We start from the raw sequence: 19,425 nt of genomic DNA, 5'->3' as shown, positions 1-19,425 counted from the left end.
TGATCAGAGTCTAGGCTGTAGAAGATTAGTCTAGGCTGGGAAGCAGACTGTTTGTACTGTTGGGACTACCAAAACCACAGATAATAAAAAGCAGTTGTACTAGAATCTCTTCTATACAAGTACAACCAACCTTAAATGCTAAGAAAGCCTATGAAAAAATTCCAAAATCATGAGACAGATTCACAAATCATTGTCTAAAAAATAACTATTTAACCTTTTAAAATATTTTAAAAATGCAAACTTTAGGTTGTTTAAACTTCTTGATTTCTATTTAGAAACCAATTTCCATGCTTTTCTTTGATTGAGAGACATTCAGGAAACAAAGGAAAACCAAGATCACAAACTGAATATTTGATATAGCCAAGTATTTCTAAAGGCAATGTTCTACAACACAAAATAAAATTACAAGAGCTGTCAGAAACTGCGGTTATTTTGTGCTGTTTAATTTCTAGGAAACTGATGAAGTTCCAAAATTTTCTTAGCGTTTGACAGGTGGATACATGATAGTGATGAACACCACTGAAGTTAATTAGTGTCAGAATTTCATTTTGCATATCCTTGCATTACAACTTCAGAAACCGCAGCACGGCGTACATTATAGTGCTGTGGCTGGAGGCAGGAAACAACTTTAATTTATATCCCCTAGTTTACATCTCTCGGTGAAATGCTTTTGGCTGTGCAAATTACAATGAGAGCCTGATTCAGAAGTACAGAGGACAGGATTTAAATTTGCATTATTTTTAATGAAGCGGGAGTAAAACGGTGGTTTTCTACTGTAGGGAAGCTTGAACTTCTGCAATTGCATGTGCTACACCAGTGTAAGGGAACAAACCGCTCGCTGCAGTAATCTGCCGGTGCAAATGAGTATGTTGTACTAGCCCGACACTGGTGTAAAGTAACATGATGTGGTTACAGTACAGGTTGACTTAATGTCTAAGATTGATAAATGCTTTCTGAAAATGTGTATTATCTTAAAACATATATAAAAAGGGTTCTACTTAAAGTGGTGAAGTAGAGTGATAAGTTTGAATTACAAATTAGTTTAATTGGCATAATCTTAAGAGGGATGCAACATCATCATTAATATTCATTTCTTTTAATGTAGTATTTGAGTCTGTCGATGAGGTGTTTTGCCTTTACTCTGATTTGCTCGCAGTGCCAGTACTGGAAAAAGGCAAATGATCCAAACTGTGACAATGAGAGATACACGCTGTACATGGAGTGGGCCCGTTTCTTGCGGTTCTACAAAGAACAGCCTTTGGACCTCATCAGGTAAAATACTGCCTGTATTTTATTATATTTACTTGGCTTTCACTGTAATACAAGCGTGTATTCATTTGTAGCTTGATCCTGCTGGGAAATTTTTACTACTTTTAAGATCCGATGAGAATTGGATACTTAATGGGGCACTAGGTCCTTGGAGGACGTGACACAGGTTTCTACTAGCAACTAGAAAAAGCTTTGTCTCAAATGAAGCCTCCTTCAATCTAGCCAGTGCTGCCGGGGTCAGGTATCTTACAGATAATTCAGCTGTAGAGGAACACGTACGAAGAATACCTTGCATTTTATAAGCAATATCTGCCACACTTTTTAAAGATTGATTTGAAATTTTGAAATTTCAAGAGAGATTTGAAAAAACACTGATAAAATTAGTTTCTGAAGCTTGACTCTTAATTCAGTGCTAAACGCAAATTTAAATGAACCTTACCCAAGATTTCTTTGTTTCAGTTCATATGATATAACAAAACCATTACTTTATTCACGGTTTACAGTTGCCCCGTTTGTTACACAACTAGTTGTATTTCTGGGAATTACCCACTCATTCTTACCATATGAATCAGAACTGTTGTGCCCAGTTTCATTTTGTATAACTCCTTGGAAAATCAAAAAAGTAAATCTTCATTTACATTATCCTGTGCTAAGGGGAAAGAGTGATTTTAAAGCTGGAGCTTCTGCTAGGAGGAAAAAAAGGGTCAAAAAAGGCCATATATTGTGTTCATTCAGCTTGTGTAACTCCTCACAGCTAGTTTCAAACCCCATTTTTCCAGTGTACATCAGTGTATTTACTCTTCTGTTAAATGAGAATTTTGCCAAGTGTTTCATTTTGACTCTGGCCAGTTTGCTCTATTGCAGTTTTAAACTTTGCTTTGTATTCCTATTAATTGCATTTTTTTGTATTCAGGAAGTACTATGGTGAGAAGATTGGAATCTATTTTGCCTGGCTAGGATTTTACACCGAGATGTTATTCCTTGCAGCAGTTGTTGGCTTAATTTGTTTTCTTTATGGCTTGTTTACAATGGATGAAAATATGAGCAGGTGAGTGTAACGTTGAGAATCTCCTGGGCTTATAATGGGAAAAGCTAAGCAACGTGAAAATTTTGTTCTTGCAAAAAAACAGGTAACAAGGTTTTAAATCTTGTCAGAGCAAATTTGTTCTTCATCTGTCTTTATTGACTGAAGTGGTGGTGGACAGCTATGCAGAACTTGTGACTATTAATTAGTAAGACTCAATTTATAGGTGAAAAGCAATATTTTATTGCCTTTTGGCAATAGCTTTTAATATTGGATTACCTGCAATGCATAAAGTCCTAAGAGTACCACTGACATCTCTCAAAATTGTTTTGAGTGTTTATTGTTGCCTTAAGCTTTTCTATTTTAATCTCTCTTGCAGAGTAGTCCGTTGACCTTTTTGTGTAGGTCGTCATTTGTACTAACTACCAAAAGCACGAGTACAGGACAGATCAGCAGTGTTCTCCCGTCAAAGACGGATCCAGTATCTTGGAAATCAGAGTTTGCTTCTTCTTAAATAAGCTATCTTCACGCATCATTTTTTCCCCCTATTAGCTCTAAAAATAAGGAAGATGCAGTTGTTTTGTACATTGACTGTTTTTTTTGGTTTGTTTTTTTTTTCAAGAAGGCTTCCAGAAAATTTTGAGTTTTAACCATAAAAGATGAATAACAAGTTAAAATTCTCACCCATTCCATTGAATTACGTCATTTTGAGACTTACATTTTAGCTAGGTTCAGAATTCACCTGGGAATACTGCTATACATGTTCAGATTTCTCTGGATACTGAAGGACCACCATAGGATTGTAAACTTCTCCCACTGTAGTAGTTAAATTGAAGTAGCAAATTTCACTGTAGATAGCAAAGCTGAATTAATACCTCTGCTTTTAGAAAAGGTGTTTTGAACGCATTACTAACCTGATGAGAAATAACATGGTTTCTGTCTCACCTGAAAGCAGTGCATGTGCAGTACAGCTCCTTACAGGCTTCCGATTCACTACCGATAGAATTGGAAAGCCCATACCAAGTGAATTGCTAGTTCTGCTCCTTGTAGCAGCTGCTACATTTCTTGGCTTGCCCTGACCAGCTACAGGTTAACACCAGTGAATGTAACAAGACTTGGCATCTTCTCTGTGAAGCTGCAGATGTTGAGCTTTGAACAAATGAAGCTGTTAATTTTTTTGTTTTTTAAATAAATTTCATATAGCAGCTCTTAAGATGCTATGAAAACAGATACTGTACAATATTTTCTCCTCAGCAAAGAAATCTGTGACCCTGCAATTGGAGGAGATATCATCATGTGCCCTCTTTGTGACCGAGAGTGTGAGTACTGGAGACTGAACACCACCTGTGAGTCCTCAGAGGTCTGTATCTGGTTCTCCAGCCACTTGTCTTTTTTGTTCATACTGAAAACTGTTTTGGTACCGACCTGTTCCTGCGTATTCTGTTGCAGTATTCCCATTTGTTTGACAACGTGGCAACTCTCTTTTTTGCCATTTTCATGGGCATATGGGGTGAGTACATTTGATAAGTTTTATGTCAAGCAGTAAGGAGATCTTGGCCAAACTGCTGAGGGAGCCTGGAAGTGGGAAGAAGAGGAATAATGGCTTCGCTTTAATATCCTGCCTCAGATGCAGAAGTGATAAAAGAGTAAAAGTAATTTAAAGTTACAGAGGGATTGGACTTAAACAAAACCAAACAAAATACAGCAGATATCTAGGATATCATAAGCATTGTGTACTCTAACTGCTAACATTTGTTTCTTTCCTTAGTAACCTAAAACAGAGTGGTCCAGCCTTACGCAGTCCTTGTAAGAGTCCTCTCTGCTGAGGCCTGCACATGATCAGTGTCCCTGTGAGGGAGTAGAGAGCTTTTGTGTCCTTTCACTGGATGGTGGTCCAGCACTACCACTTCATTAGCAGCACTTTTAGGATGAGAATCAGTTGGCTTCTATGCCAATGAAGTTCATACATTATCGTATGTTTTGATGATGCAGAAATAGGTGGATTTCCTGACTCCCTCTATATGCATGGTTTCACACCAAGTGATACTTGTTCAGACTTTAAGATTGTATTGTCTTGAATACATGTTCTTTTCTTAAACTGTGTGAAGGTTTATAGATGCAGGATAATGTAGTTATTGTTTCTTATTTCCTTAAATACCTTGTCTCCTGTTTCATACTGTTTGTATGAAATATCATCATTAAATCTTCAATTTGAATATAGGTATTTCATTAACACACAAAGATCTCTGTGTGCTAATAGAAAACCTATTTGTGTATTTGTTATCAAAGGACCTAGCCACTAACTTTTTTGTAGAAAATTCTCAAAAAACCAAAAAATCGAATAAGATGTTGTATGGCTGTTTTCCTAAACTTTTCTTGGTTTTAAGCACTAGCCTTTGAGTGACACGGATTAGTCATTCGGGAAGTACCAGAAAATGTTTTTAGAACTGCAGAAGATAAGCTTTCCTGTGTTTGTGTAAACCGTAAAACCTCTCCACTTCAAATAAGAACAATCAGATTACCGAAGGGTTACATTTTACAGTAGTTTATAGAGGGCTTTTTAAATGTTATATAATAGTATAACTTTTATAGTTGTTTATTTTATATATGAAATCAGTTCTCTCTAGTGTCTTAAAAATTTCTTAAGCCAGCCTCACTCTTGATCGTATGAAAAGCATCAGACGTTCACCGTCTTTAAAATGACCATGATATCAAATAATCATCAGAAAGCAACAGAAATCTTTGAACATACTACTTGAAAACAGTTCTGCTTATTTGTAATAGTTGTTCATGTGTTACAGGTTTATACACAAGCAATTAGTTGAATCATCGTGTTCCTTTGTCAGTTCCGTGTTGCTATTTGCGTATGAAAAGTAGTTAAACTGTAATTGAACATGGTCGTCATAACCATGGAAATACCCATATTCTGTCTTGGCATCTTCCTTGTCATCCACTTCTGGAATTCAGTTAGCTAAGAAATTACTTAATCCATATTGTCATCTTAGCTGTGAACTTTAATAGGTAGTCAATAAAAATAGATGGGTCACACTGTGAGGATAAATGCTAGATCGCAGAATAGAAGCCAGTGCAGAAATAAGTTTAACTTAGTTCATGAACTTGTTCACTTCTCCCTTAACTGTATTTTAACATTTCCAAATTGCAGTTACACTTTTCTTGGAGTTTTGGAAGAGACGGCAAGCTAGACTGAAATATGAGTGGGATTTGGTTGATTTTGAAGAGGAACAGCAACAACTCCAGCTGAGGCCTGAGTACGAGGCAAAATGTACCCAAAAGAAGAAGAATCCTGTAACTCAGGTAATGAGCCTGCTGGGTTGACATGCATGCAAATTCAGTTGTGTGCTGAAAGATAGTTTGATATCAAAGCAGGATTTAGTAACACATTGTTTTCTCACTGAAGGCGTCCAGTTGATGAGTGCTGAGGTTTGCGCTCTGATTGACTAGTATCAGAGACAAACACTTCAACTGTCGAAAGCAGCGTAGCTGTGTTAGCATCAGTAAGTTCTGGAGCTGATAGCCCTGCCTTTCAAGGGTCTGTTTACCCTGGCGCAGGGCCACTGCGGCGTGGCTGTCCTGCTTTCCAGTCTGAAGGTAACAGTAACTGAGGGCGCTCAGCACTTCAGCCTCCTCTTGCACGTGACAGGCATGCCCCATCTCTTGGACCATGGCTCTCTGCCTGCAGATGTCTTTTGTTACCTAGGCTTTTGACACAGAATAAATGAGAACATGGCGGGTTTTTGCCTCTGGAGTGTGCATAACTTTCATTAAGTATCCTCTATTGATTTTAATTTTCACAGGAAAGTGATATATTAAATCAGGAACACAAAGGCAAAGTTTATAGCTTTCACTTGGCTAACACCATCTTTACAGTGTCCTTCACGTTTCAAGGTAGCATTCTCCGAAATCTTCGTGCCTTTAAAAGCACTCTTTCTCATCCCTGCACAACATACGAAGGAGCAGTTGTCTTGATCTAAATATACAAAAGTGGGACTAGCTGTGGTTTTGTTACTGATATACAGCCACTTTGGGGAATGCTAGAGAGATGAAGGCTGCTGAAGCCCTTTGTCTAAAATCTAATTGAGATACAATTAACCACACTACTTAACTCTGTTAAATGCTCTATGTAAATACCTACTAGATGTTAATTGTCTTCATTTAAATTTAATTTAGGTAGGAGTTAGTTGACAAATTTAGGGATCAGATGGTTGCATTCCAATACAACATCTACCATCTTAATTTGATGTATTTTTAAATCATCCTTCCTCTTCCTAGAATTGCATATAAATAACTTGTTTTCACTAGTCATAGGTAGACTTAGATAACACAGTCTTCAGAAAAGAAATAGAAGCTTAGCCAGAACATGGGAAGCAGCACTGTTACATAAACAGTAGCCCTGTCTTTCAGGGTTTCTCTCCTTAATTATTAGGAAATATATACACTAATCTTGTTTCTCATGAGAGGCAGTTTTTCTGTCTCTCTTTCCTCTTCTGCACATGCAGCAGTAATGCTGTTGTTTCTTGTACGCTGTAGTCATGCAGAGATCTTTGATGACCATGCACTGTGATTTTGAGTGTAGTTCTGCCGAGGTACTGATTTCTGCATGCTCAGGAAAACAGTCAGGTAAATCATTTTTTGATTAGCTAGTTCACCTAACTGAAAACAGATCCTTGCCTGTTGCGTATTATTTGCTAGTTTGCATCCCTTTGTATGCTCAGGCTCAAAACCTCCACTTCCTTTCATGGCTGCACAGTGACCAAAACCAGCTGAACCATCTGTGGTTCTGCTGCAGTTGAAGGAAAGAGCTGGGGGAAATTGCACAGGCGGTTCATGGCCCTTGTGTGCTCTGAAATAATGGGCTGCAGCAGAGGGTAATTGTGTGAGGACAGGGAAGTAATGGGCTGACCCGTAGGCAGTGGTTACGTACAGCATGGACCAAAACCCATAGTCTGGGGAGGTGAATCAGCTGCAGCAGCAGCCAAAGATGGCATGGGTGAGGTGCATTTGTATAGCTGTCCTGAGAGAGAAGATTGTTCTCTCTAAATTCATGCAGATCTCTTGGGTAGGATGATTTATTTGGACTTTATTTTGGAAACAGAAGTTGGACCGTGGTATGTTTTTCTTATCTCAGAGTGAGATACTGCACTTTTTTGTGCTTTCTAAGTATGCATTAACAATTACCATAAAAATTCAATGACTGTACAATCCTTTTATTTTATGACACATCAATTTATTACCTTGGTGGATTTTCAGAAGCTTTTGTGAGGCAGGGTTTAGCAGTGATCCTTATCAATACCCAGTTATAGTAAACCATACGGTTTGGCCACACTGTAGTGTAATTTCCTTTCATTAGGTAATGTGCAGTACTGAACATGGGAAAGGACGGTGATTTCAAGTAACTTAATTCTGCATACTGATAAGATAACATGGATACGGGTCACTGAGTTTCTTGTGTCCCAAGGCTGGCTTTGCTTTGCTCAGAAAATTGTTTCCTGGCCTCGATTCCAAGTTCTAGGTGCACTGAAACAGAAATTGCCCATCTTGAGGCTTTAATTAACACCTCATGTGGTCACAATGCTGAACTATTTAGCTAGATCATAGCTAACATCTGGTTTTGCTGATTACAGTAGAATCTTAATTTACATAAATAATGAAGCATTCCATTCAAATTTGGGCTCTGTCATTGCACATTATTGCCTACATTTTGTTCTAAAGTAGAAAACTTGTTGAATAGTCTAGAATGTGCGAAACGTCTGTTCTTAGTATAGAATATATGTATTATTAATACGTAATAGGTATAAAATGTTATGAGCCTATGTAAAGCCACCTGATATCTGTGCTTGTATCTTATCTTCAGCTGTTTTTTATAGTTCTGTTAATAGAGCCTTTAACTGATTTCATCATCAAACAACTTGTTGTGACTCGAGAGTACAGTATTGATAATTGTGTTTAGTAAGTATATTTAGGCAGATACAGGCAGTATATCTCGCCTGAGAGAACAGCACGTTGCACTTTAAACAAAATCACATCGGTATGAGCATGCCGATTGACTGAAGAATATCGCCATCGAGAAGCCGCGCTTGTAAAACACCTGCCACTGCTTGGTGGTGTCGGGGAGAAATGTGCAGCTCAGTTATGGCCGTTGTATTCAGCGTAATTACACTGCGTTACACCAGTGCATTCGGCACGTTCTGGGCTTTTGTGCAACAGGAAATAAACTCTCTTCAGCACCACTTTACAGGTTCAGTATCTTCTGTTGTCAAAACAAGCATTTCCTGGTTCAATATACTTACTAATAATATACTATAATATATATTATAATTATAATATATATTATATATACTATATAATATAATATATTGCTTTCACCTGTAGTAATCGGTGCCCCTGTGTCCAAGAGGAGCGTAAGCATACTACAATGCCTTGTCCCAAAGATTTATCAAATTCAGATTATTTTTTTACTAAATATTCTTCCACTGGCATTAGTTCTTAAATGATCCTTTCTTAATACGTGTAATCTGATATTTTAGGAATTAGAGTTGGTTGCAAAAAAGAGACCTTTACACGAACATGGAAAGTTGTTCATGTGCTATATGGGGATACTCGCTTGGGTAAGACCTAGCTGCCTGATGCTGCAGCAGAGACTGGCAACTAATGAATGTAGCCATTTCTTCAATTAAAAAAAAAGAATTGAAGGAGTGGAGAAAAACGCTCTCTGGCTGTGTGGAAAAACACGGTACATCCAAATAAATGACCATTTTAAGAAATCTCGACATGCAGAATTTCTTAAAGTTCAGTCCAGTTTTGGACGCAGAGCTGTATGACAGCTGACGTAGCATTACAGTAATAGTTCTGTCCTGTTCATCTAACGAAGGAGGTGGTCTTTTTCTTTCAGCTACTGATTGATTTTTGCTAAGGTTTAACCATTCTTTCCCAGTACTGTCTTTACTTCTAGCATTGTTATGGCCACTTCTGTCCTGATCTTTTTTCTCCCCCCAGCACATTCAAAATCATGTCCTATCTGCTCTTTTAGAGAGGGGAGTTCTGAATGGTTTTCCTCAGATGTGGGCACTTTCACACAGCTGATGAGAGCTCTGTGTGCCGCTTGATGTTAGAATAAGATTATGGATTTGTGAACTGTGCTGTGCTTGCTTGACTGTTTCAGGAGATGGAGCCTTATTTGCCTATAACTAGCCAGGCTGTGCGGTTCTGCATCTCAGGAACTACAGTGTTGTTCTGGGTGAGCATCTTTTTGAATCATCATTTTAACATACGTCAGAGTTGCTGATCATCACTAATCATGACATTAACACAAACTGGTTTTAATCCTATGATATTAACACATGCTTTTATTATCGTCCTGCAGATTTCCTGCTGTCATGCAAAATGCGCTTCAATTCAGATTAAAAAAAAAAAAAAAAAGACCTTGGAAATCTGTCATTAATTAGTAATTTGATTGGACATTTTAGCATAGGGATAACTTTTTCTCTGGCTTATGTGCTGTTAACAGACCATACTGAAAAAAATTGTAGTAAAGGCAAAAAAAAAAAGTATTACTCACTACAATGAAATATCTACACATTCCTCTGTAGAAATATCTGCAGAGTGAATTTCAGGGTGGACAATATAATCTGACTTGTCCCTTCCATCTCCATTTCTATGAGTCTGTATCCTTCTCCACTATTTTTTTTTTTTTTTTAATTTTGGTATTAGATTGTCTGCTTTTCTTGTGTTAACAAAATAATTGTTAGGTTTAATGTATCTAATATAACAAAGCATTTTGCCTGTGTGCTTTGCATTTCAGTGCTGCTGATCTCATACCCATAAAGAACAAAATTTAAACACTATAAAGCATGATGATTTACATCTTATTTCAAAAGTTGCATGCATCTAGCTATACCGAGCTGTAAGTGTATTTCACATTTCTGTCCTTTCCTTAGGTGTCTCTGATTATAGCTAGCATGATAGCTGTGATTGTGTATCGTCTTGCCGTGTATGCTGCCTTTGCCAGCCTGATGGAGAACACTCAAAGTTTACAGCCCATCAGTGGATTACTGACCCCTCAGCTGGCAACTTCAGTCACAGCCTCATGCCTGAATTTTGTCATCATCATGATACTGAATTTCTTATATGAGAGAATAGCCATCTGGATTACTGATATGGGTAAGCGGTGTACTTGAAGACAAAACTTTCAAGGAATTACTAAAGGTAGAACCCATCTAGAGGTGCTCTATGTAGTTGTTCTCAGCTTGGGCGCAGTGGGAGCACTAGGACATTAGTCTGTAGCTTGCAGCAATGACTCAGTTGTATCCATGGCCATACTGAACATTTTCCCTGCATTTGAATAATTATCATAAGCTGGTTTCTCTTAGTATAATGTTTGCTTATATGAAAACTAGTATACAGAGACAAACAGAGTTCTGAACGTAATTAAAAATTATCATGTGTTATATTAGAGCCACCAAAGCAAGATCAAACTGTCTTGGTTTAGCAGTATTTCAATTAGAAATCCTGAAGATACATTTTTAAAAAATAGATCACAGCTTTCTCAGCCATCTTTACAAAAAAAGGCTAAATAATCATGTCTCTTACTTTGGGGGGAAAAGGTAGGAGGCTGGGGGATGGGATAGGGCCGTATATTTTCCAGGGTTTTCTCTTGGCACCATTTCCCTTAGCTATGGATTTACAGGTTTGGAGTTAATACAGACTGAAGGCAAAGATTGAGCAGGTTGAGAAGTTGAGCCCAAGATGTTATTGTGGCTGTAGCCATTGGTAGCGTTACCTGCGGTAGGCTCACTGCAGAGCTGGAGGAGCCTGCAGGCAGGTAGGCCCAGAAAGATCTGTTGACTTTGTAGCAGATTTTATGTTTGACTGTTGCTTGGTTGCTGGAAATATCCTTCCCTAGAGCCCTTCTTACGTATTTTCCTTTGTTTGCCCTTGATGATATAGATGTACAAGTCCCTGCAGGTGCTTTATAGAAAGAAATAATTGCAGAATATTCAGCTGAGGGGGAGAGCTGAAAGTATTATGTATTTGTAGTTTGTACAGCTGTCATAAAAACAGTTGGGTGATCTTTTTTTATGGAGTCTTACAAGCGGAATCAAGAATTGGAAGGTGTTTCTGGCAGAAACTTAATGGGATGTTGCATTGGCTCTATTTTGCTTTATCTTGAAGCATCTCTTGTCTCGGAGATCTGTATTATTTCTCTCACTGGGCCAAATTAGACCAAAGACAGAACAAGTAATAAGTAAAAGTGCCCCTAGCAAAAAAAATAACCAACAACCAACCAAACCAACCAGAAAATCATCATTTTTTAATCTTTCTTTCTCGAAGGGCATGAATTATATAAGCATCAAGGCTCAGCAATGTTGTTTTGCTGCTTGCAAGCATGGAGGATTAATTTCTTAAGTGTCAGCACTACCTGCGGTTATCGGTTACAGAGGGAAAAATAAATGTTTACTTTTATGGGACTGCTGCCCTCCTCTGGCGGCCGTGGCAGCTGCGCTTGGCCCAGGCGCTTGACCCAGGTTTAGAGACACGGTTGGGTCCAGGGTATGAAATGTGGGCTGCAGCCGTCAGGAGCGTCTGTTCTAACTCCCTTTACTCTTGAATTCCTTAAAAAGGTTAGGCCAGATTTTGTTTTCAGATGTGCAGGTATAACCTATCTCTGGTGCTCTAGACATTGAGTGTCTGACATAAACTTTTGAACAGCTCACTGCCAATAAAAATATTTTAATGAGCTGCATCCTAGGCAGACTACCTCACCCGAGTACTGCCTCCTCTATAGCGGGTTCCCAGTAAATACCTTCTGTCATGCAAACTTATGCCAAGCTTGGAAGCGTTAGGTTACTCGGCTATGAAATAACTTTGCCATAGGGCAGGTGAGTTCAACACATCTGCCAGGTCCTGACCAATTCAGAGGGTCTTGAATGCCTGTGGTGTATTTTCTTCCCCTTTCTCCCAACTTGAATTGGTTATATGTTATCATTTAACAGCACACTTTACCAATAATGTGCTTAGGGCTTCCTGCTACCTTTAAAAATGCAAACATGATGGAGAATGTGATTACAAAGGCAGCAAAATCTTAAGCAAAGGCTTGGTGATGTTCAGTACCACCGAGATGCCTGTATCCGTCCCTGTTCTTCCCCCTACTATGAGCCTCATCTTTCAGAGGCACAGGGTCCATCCAGTTTCTGCTGATTTCAATATAAAATACACACATACAGCATATTGAAAAAATCAGTACTGTAACATACTTCTCTACCACAAAGAAAAAAAAATTCTTTATCATGTGCATTGCTAACAGTGGAATTTTCATCGTCTAGGAGACCCTGCTAGTTAATGTGTGAGATTCATCCTGGATCTCCTAAAAACAGTGTAAGATTTGGGCATGGGCAAGTGCTGGTGGACAGTACAAAGAAGGGGAAGTTGAAGGTTATAAACGTTTCAAGAATGAATTTCACTTCCCTGCCTACTCAGAACATTGCATTGCAAATTAAGGATCGGGTGTCTGAGAGCCGGAGCTCTATCTGCTGAACTGTTTGTAGGTGGTTCCCCCCCACCCCTTTGGGATGTAAGGGCAGTGTGGGTGATGAGTATTTATGAATCTGTATCCTTTTAAAGGGAATAAAGGAAAATAAAACTACTCTTTTCTGGTTTCAGAGATTCCCAGAACTCATATGGAGTATGAGAACAGGCTCACTATGAAAATGTTTCTGTTCCAGTTTGTCAACTATTATTCATCCTGCTTCTATGTGGCCTTCTTCAAAGGGAAGTTTGTTGGTTACCCAGGTGCCTACACGTACATGTTTAATCGCTGGCGAAACGAAGAGGTAGGACTTTCTTGATTAAGGTGGATTGAATAATAATAAACTACTTTAAACTCTTTATCCCCTCCAACCTCTGCAGTCATAAATTGCCAGCTGCAGGTTTGGTCTGGAATGAGCTGGACCTCAGCTGGCCATCCTGAGGCTGATGGAGGGGCTTCCAAGGACTCTTCCTGCTGTTGCTAGTCAGGGAAACACCCGCAGTGAAAATCTGTGGCTCTTGGTCCCAAGGGTGAAAAATCTAAAAGCTTTCCTTGGCCCCAGTTCTCCTGAAATACCAGTGGATCTCGCCATAGGTCTTAAAAGTGATACTCTAGGTTGAAGAAAGCGAGTATAAATGGAAATGGTCTCTGGCTTATGGGTGTCTTCGTAAGCTTTTTGAGGCACTACATTTTCAGAGAAACCATCTGGTAAGAGGCGCATCTGTAAGCTTCTGCTTTTTTCCCTCATTTCATTGCTCATTATGCTGTTTGTACAGAGATGAGACAATATTTAATGTGAAGCATTGCTTGGGAGTCAATAGCGGAGGAAAAACTTCATGCAAAACACAATGAAGTAATGCAGTGCACTTATTGATGGAGTATCTCCTAATACTGGTCTGGCTGCTAAATTCTTAAGAAGGCCTCAATGAAGAGTTGAAACTTCAAAACTAGTGTTCTCAGCAAACAGCAGAGACCAGATACTGGCAGGTATTTAAATACCTCTGGTGTAGGGATGTGAATAGAAAATGCAGGTACTTGGTAGGTCAGGGTTGGTCTGGTGTTGAGAGCTAGCCGAGCGCCATAGATTCACCTTGCTGGGGCTGTGGGGTGGCTGCTGCATGCGGATCCTGCTGCACTGCCTTTGTGTATCTGCACAGTGGTCAGCCTGAAGCATCTCTGAATTACTCTCTCTTTAAACGGTCGTTATGTTTTGGTGTGTGTTTTTTCAAGCACACTGAGCATTGAAAGCCCTTCTGTAACAGCCTTCCTGAGGGGGTATCTTAGCTGGCAGTCCAGGTGAAAGTTAAGTATTGTCCTAACAAGTTTTAAGAACTCTTCTTTCTTTCATTTATACAGTAGTAGAATATAGTTTATCTGGGTAATGTCCATTATTAATGTCCATTAACCCCCAGTTTGTCTCTGCCAGTGCGATCCTGCGGGCTGTTTGATAGAATTGACGACACAGCTCACCATTGTCATGGCTGGCAAACAGATCTGGGGAAATATCCAAGAGGCCGTTGTACCGTAAGTTCTCTCTTACACAGAGATGCCCATGTTATAGACAGAGGAAATTCTTGGAAGGAGTGATAACAAGTATTGCCATATGAAGAAGCTAAGAAAAATTCTGTAAATTAAGCACAATTTCTGACAAGTAAATTCATTTCATAGAGGCTTTTGGCCTCTTTTTATGAAAGCCGTGCTTGTAAAAGCACGTTGCAACAAGGAGTTTGCTTAGAGAAAGATACTTGATTTGCTTCTCTCATTGTTAACTTTTTTCTGCATATACAGCTGGATTTGTAACTGGTGGGGTCGCCGGAAAGCCAGAAATAATCCAGAAAATTTATACAGTCGCTGGGAGCAAGACCATGATCTGCAGATATTTGGAGCCTTAGGCCTGTTCTATGAATATCTAGAAATGGGTAAGTTTAAAAATACACATTTGGAATTGAGGACAAGACACCTTGTACTGACAGTTCCAAAAAAATAGCTTCTCAATTAATTGTTACGGGTTGATGCCACCGCTTTCATCTGGTAAACAGTAGATGATTAACTGCTGGAAATCATTAAATAGGTCGACCCAATTAAAAAAAAAAAAACAACCTGCCTTTGCATCTTAGAGTGCAGGGAATTTCACAGAAACGCTGCAAAGACTGTTTCCCTCATTTGAATGGGGAACATTATTCTCAGTGCAGCCAGCTGTCTTGATGTCTGTTCTGTTCTCGTTCCCAAGCATATTCTCAGCTGATGTCAGTGGAACTGTATGTATGGGATGAGTGCCAAATATGCTGTAAGGATGGGTACTGCAGATCTGGATCAGAGAGAATCCATTTAGTTTTAGGTTTGCACCGATCAGTGCTTCAATACAGTCCAGTAGACCAGCAGAGGGAGCATGGGTAACAGAATAGGATTTTGCCAAGGTAATGTGAACAGGTCAGCATATGAAATTACTTTACAAAACCTGAGAGACTAAAACTAGAAATTGAAGCCAAACTAAATGTAAAAGACACTAAAAAAATATTAGTATTTGTCTATTAGAAGGACAAAATTTGTTGAAAAGTGGTCCCTTGTATTGTTTTATTTGTACAGAAATAATTCTTGCCTAGAGCTTTGCAACTGTATTGTTGTCACTTCATACACTTCATGATATTTCATGCAGGGCTGTGATCTTGTGAAATTCATACGCTAAGAACCATCAGTGTTGTCAGCCGTGCCTGTTAATAGATGTCCTTGCTCTTCCTGAATTGGAACTGAACCAGAATGCTCCAGCATTGTCCTGGGGCTGCTAAGCCAGTAGGAATTTTGTTGCTTGTCTAAGATGAAGAACTGATTGCTGAAATAATGGAAAAGCTGATGACTGGTGTATGGAGATTTATTTTTATCCACTACCCAAACCAGACAAGATGTTCTATTTCCTGTCTTTAAAATATAGTGGCAGTATTGGCTCTGCACTGAGGACTGTCACATTCTGTACCAAGAGACATTTCATTTTGGTAATGACTAAAGGGATCGTTTGCGTATTTTATTTGCAATTCTTAAACTAATGTTAAGACTCCACAGTGGAACTATTATATACAGATTTGGTATTAATATTTTGACTAAACCAATAACAGTAGGTGGAGGTAAGGCTGTGATAAAAGTAAAAGTATTTCTTCTTTTTCATTTAGGAGAATGGGCTTCCTCTATATACAAACTGCAGGAGAGGAAAACTAGCCATTTTATTTTATTTTAAATGACTCCTCTTGTAATTCAGAAATTTGATGTATGAGTACATTCCCATTCCCCTACAGTTATATTCCATTCACGAGAGGAGAACTGCAGCATCACGAAAGAATTAGTATCCAGCACTGCTGGCAGCACCGTTTGGCAGGACCTGAATGCCCTGTTCCCTTGGGTGCTGCTGAATGGCAGCCGTAAGAGACTAGAGAAGTGTCTTGGGGCTGGGGCAGGTTGTCACTTAGTTCAGGCCAGGGCTGGAGGTGTCTTGTTCTGCAGCCTGGCAGAAGTTTGCCATTTGTCTGCGAGTGGCAACTTGCATGTTTCATTGTCACCCTGAGGATACTTTTGTAGGGGCAGATTTTGGCACTCGGGGCAGATTTTGGCACTTTTCTTTTCTCCCTTGCAGTCATTCAGTTTGGATTCATTACTCTCTTCGTGGCGTCCTTTCCCCTGGCTCCCCTTCTTGCTCTGATGAATAATATCCTGGAGATTCGAGTAGACTCCTGGAAATTAACCACTCAGTACAGGAGACCTGTGGCTGCAAAAGCACATAGCATAGGAGTTTGGCAAGAAATCCTTAACGGAATGGCCATCTTGTCTGTTGTCACCAATGTAAGTACGTTAACTGTGCTGCATCAGCTTTGATTCTTCCGTGTACTCAGAATTTGCAGATTTAAAAATCAGCTGATGCTTTTTCTCCTTCATCAACAGTATTCACTTTATCACATGCTACCCTACGGAGATAGGGTCAAACCATTTGGCTTCTCCGAACGTTGACGACGTGCAGCTCCCAATCCACATTTCATTGAACCATAATCTTTTATTCACTTGTCTGTCTTTTCCAGTGTTTTGGAATGGCGTAAGTCAGTCTGAAGCTTAGCCTGATGAAGCACACTGATTGTCCAGAGGGGACAGGAGAGGTGGATTAATTCTGTCGGCCGGATGACATTTCTGTCTTGTCATTATGAGGCCTATTCTGTGGGAATTCTGCTTGTTCAGCTGCTTTTGGATGCCCCTAAGGGGGCAATGGCTCAGAGTACTTGTTATAAACTGGAAACTAAATGCTATGCTAGTATTTCATCTTAAGTATAAAGTAAAGCAGACTGCTGAGCAAAAGAGTTGCCTCTTTTTAATGTAGAATAGTAAACAGTATCAGATCTGCAAGTATCTTAGGCAACAAACCCACTTGCAGGTATTGCCTAATTAGCAAGGTACCTGAGCATCCTAAGTATCTCACGTTTTCAGGCAAAATGTGCTGGTAGCCATTGTTTCCTTTTTAAATACAGCTGGAGAAAATGGCTCCCCTTCTTTCATAAAGTGATCACACACTGGGTTCGAGTTCATCCTTTCTCACAAGAATTCAAAACCACATCTCCTCTTTCACTAAGGAGTGCTGTTATCACAGATAGAAGACAGTTTGGTGTAAGGGTATATTTGGGATTTGGTGCCTCTTGTAATTGACTATTCACATATTTTGTTCACTGAGTGCTGGTCCTTGCAGCAGAGGCTGCAGTCAGCGTCTTTACCAAGGTAAAGTGCCCTAATCATGCTCACCCTTGCTTAAAAGATCCTGGATTATGCCACAGAGTCACGGTACCAAAACCCCTTTATGAATCTGCTCACAAGTTTTGTGTGCTAATTCCTTAACTTCTTTTTCCAACTTCTTTTTCAGGCTTTTATTGTTGCATTCACATCAGATATGATTCCTCGTTTAGTTTACTACTATGCTTATTCTGAAAATGAAGACTCGCCTATGTCTGGGTACATAAACAATAGTTTGTCAGTGTTTCAAATCTCAGATTTTCCTGACAGAAACAAGCCTAAACTGAATCCAGAAAACTTTGTCATATGCAGGTTGGTGTTGGTGTAGTAATGAATATTTTATCACTTTGTTTAGAATACAGCATAAAAAGTCAATGCAGATCTAAGTAGTCCACTAGAAATTAAATTATGTCATTCTCATCATTCTGAAGTGTGAGAGGTAATACTTAGGTTATTAACAAGGCAGTACTTGAGATGGTAAGAGATGGTAATGAAAAAAAATCACCTTTTTGTTGTTTTAAGAGAGTCTCATTGCTAATGTGGTTTTGTTTGGTTTTGGTTTGTTACTTAATTGAACTGTTGCTTTTTGAGTGATGGAGGAGATTTATGTCCCTAAGGTTGCAAACTTCAGCCTATATTTTCAAAGGTTTTTAGGCTGCAATGCCTGAGTGGACAAGAAAGTATCATTAAGGGGTTGTTTAGATTCCAAAGCTGAAAATGAGATATGGTATTTAAAGTCAATCGTTACTGAGCTGGATACCACCAAGGATCTGGGTCATCCTGCTTTCATTAAAAAAATAGTCCTTTCTCGCTAGAAGAAGCATTGGAGGTTCTAGAAGAATTGAGAAAGAACTTTGGAGAAGTCCATGGTAAAAGAAAAGTACTTGATTTGATGCAAAATAAATCCCAAAACAAACCAACCAGACAAAACCCCCCAACATTTTAAGAGCAGCTACATTTGTATGATATTTTAGCTTTAAAGCCCCAGGAGTCTTTATACCATTTATACACGTGAGTGTAGAACACGTACTCAAGACTGTCCTTCCATTAAACCCTGCATCTGTCCAGTACGTAACCGGTCAAAATCTGTCGCATTTGTTCAATACTTGTCCGTTACTGTGTGATACGTTCCATCACTCTGTCCTGTATTATTTGATCATTGTCCCCCCAAAAAGTAACCGATGTACAAAATTTTGCTTCTCACACATCCTCACCTCTGTTGCTGTGAAAATGAGGGTGTTTAAGCTAACATAAGGTAGAAACAAATTGAGAGGCAACCTTTTTCTGCAAAAGGAAACAGACCATTTAAAACAAGATGGAAAGGTTCCTTAAGTGACAGCTGTATTTGCCTGTAAGTGTCACTGAGCTTGTAGTCTGTCTCAGACTGAATATGACACTTCACCTTTGCATGTCTTTCTATCCAACAGGTACAGAGACTATCGATATCCTCCAGATCATGAGCGGAGATACTTACACACTATGCAGTTTTGGCACATTCTTGCTGCAAAACTGGCCTTTATAATTATTATGGAGGTATGTTCCCTACAAAGTTTCCTTCTGAAATTGGTACCTTACAGATTGTCTAGGTAGTTACTATTGTTACAGAAAATAGAATTGCTGAGAGTATGAAATAGTTTCTTCCCTAAGTAATACCAAATAGTCATAGAATCATTTAGGTTGGAAAAGACCTCTAAGATCATCGAGTCCAACTGTTAACCTAGCACTGCCAAATCCACCACTAAACCATGTCCCTAAGCACCACATCTACGTATCTTTTAAATACTTCCAGGGATGGGGACTCAACCACTTCCCTGGGCAGCCTGTTCCAATG

The 19,425-nt window shown here is 39.1% G+C and overlaps 1 protein-coding gene across 1 annotated transcript in view; it reads left to right on the top strand.

Moving 5' to 3' along the window:
- Nucleotides 1-19,425, top strand: part of ANO5 (anoctamin 5) — a 58,014-nt gene that overhangs the window by 37,497 nt on the left and 1,092 nt on the right. The window contains exons 10-22 of the mRNA XM_009278773.2: nt 1,157-1,272; nt 2,183-2,317; nt 3,548-3,653; nt 3,743-3,803; nt 5,457-5,608; nt 9,474-9,548; nt 10,249-10,471; nt 12,971-13,140; nt 14,263-14,360; nt 14,625-14,755; nt 16,459-16,664; nt 17,725-17,906; nt 19,022-19,127. Of these exons, the coding sequence (XP_009277048.1) occupies nt 1,157-1,272; nt 2,183-2,317; nt 3,548-3,653; nt 3,743-3,803; nt 5,457-5,608; nt 9,474-9,548; nt 10,249-10,471; nt 12,971-13,140; nt 14,263-14,360; nt 14,625-14,755; nt 16,459-16,664; nt 17,725-17,906; nt 19,022-19,127 (1,761 nt within the window). The remainder of the gene's footprint in view (nt 1-1,156; nt 1,273-2,182; nt 2,318-3,547; nt 3,654-3,742; nt 3,804-5,456; nt 5,609-9,473; nt 9,549-10,248; nt 10,472-12,970; nt 13,141-14,262; nt 14,361-14,624; nt 14,756-16,458; nt 16,665-17,724; nt 17,907-19,021; nt 19,128-19,425) is intronic.

The sequence above is a fragment of the Aptenodytes forsteri genome, unplaced genomic scaffold (genome assembly GCF_000699145.1).
Source record: "Aptenodytes forsteri isolate BGI_AS27 unplaced genomic scaffold, ASM69914v1 Scaffold418, whole genome shotgun sequence".
NCBI classification, from domain to species: domain Eukaryota; kingdom Metazoa; phylum Chordata; class Aves; order Sphenisciformes; family Spheniscidae; genus Aptenodytes; species Aptenodytes forsteri.
This window is presented reverse-complemented; position numbering and strand designations above follow the sequence as displayed.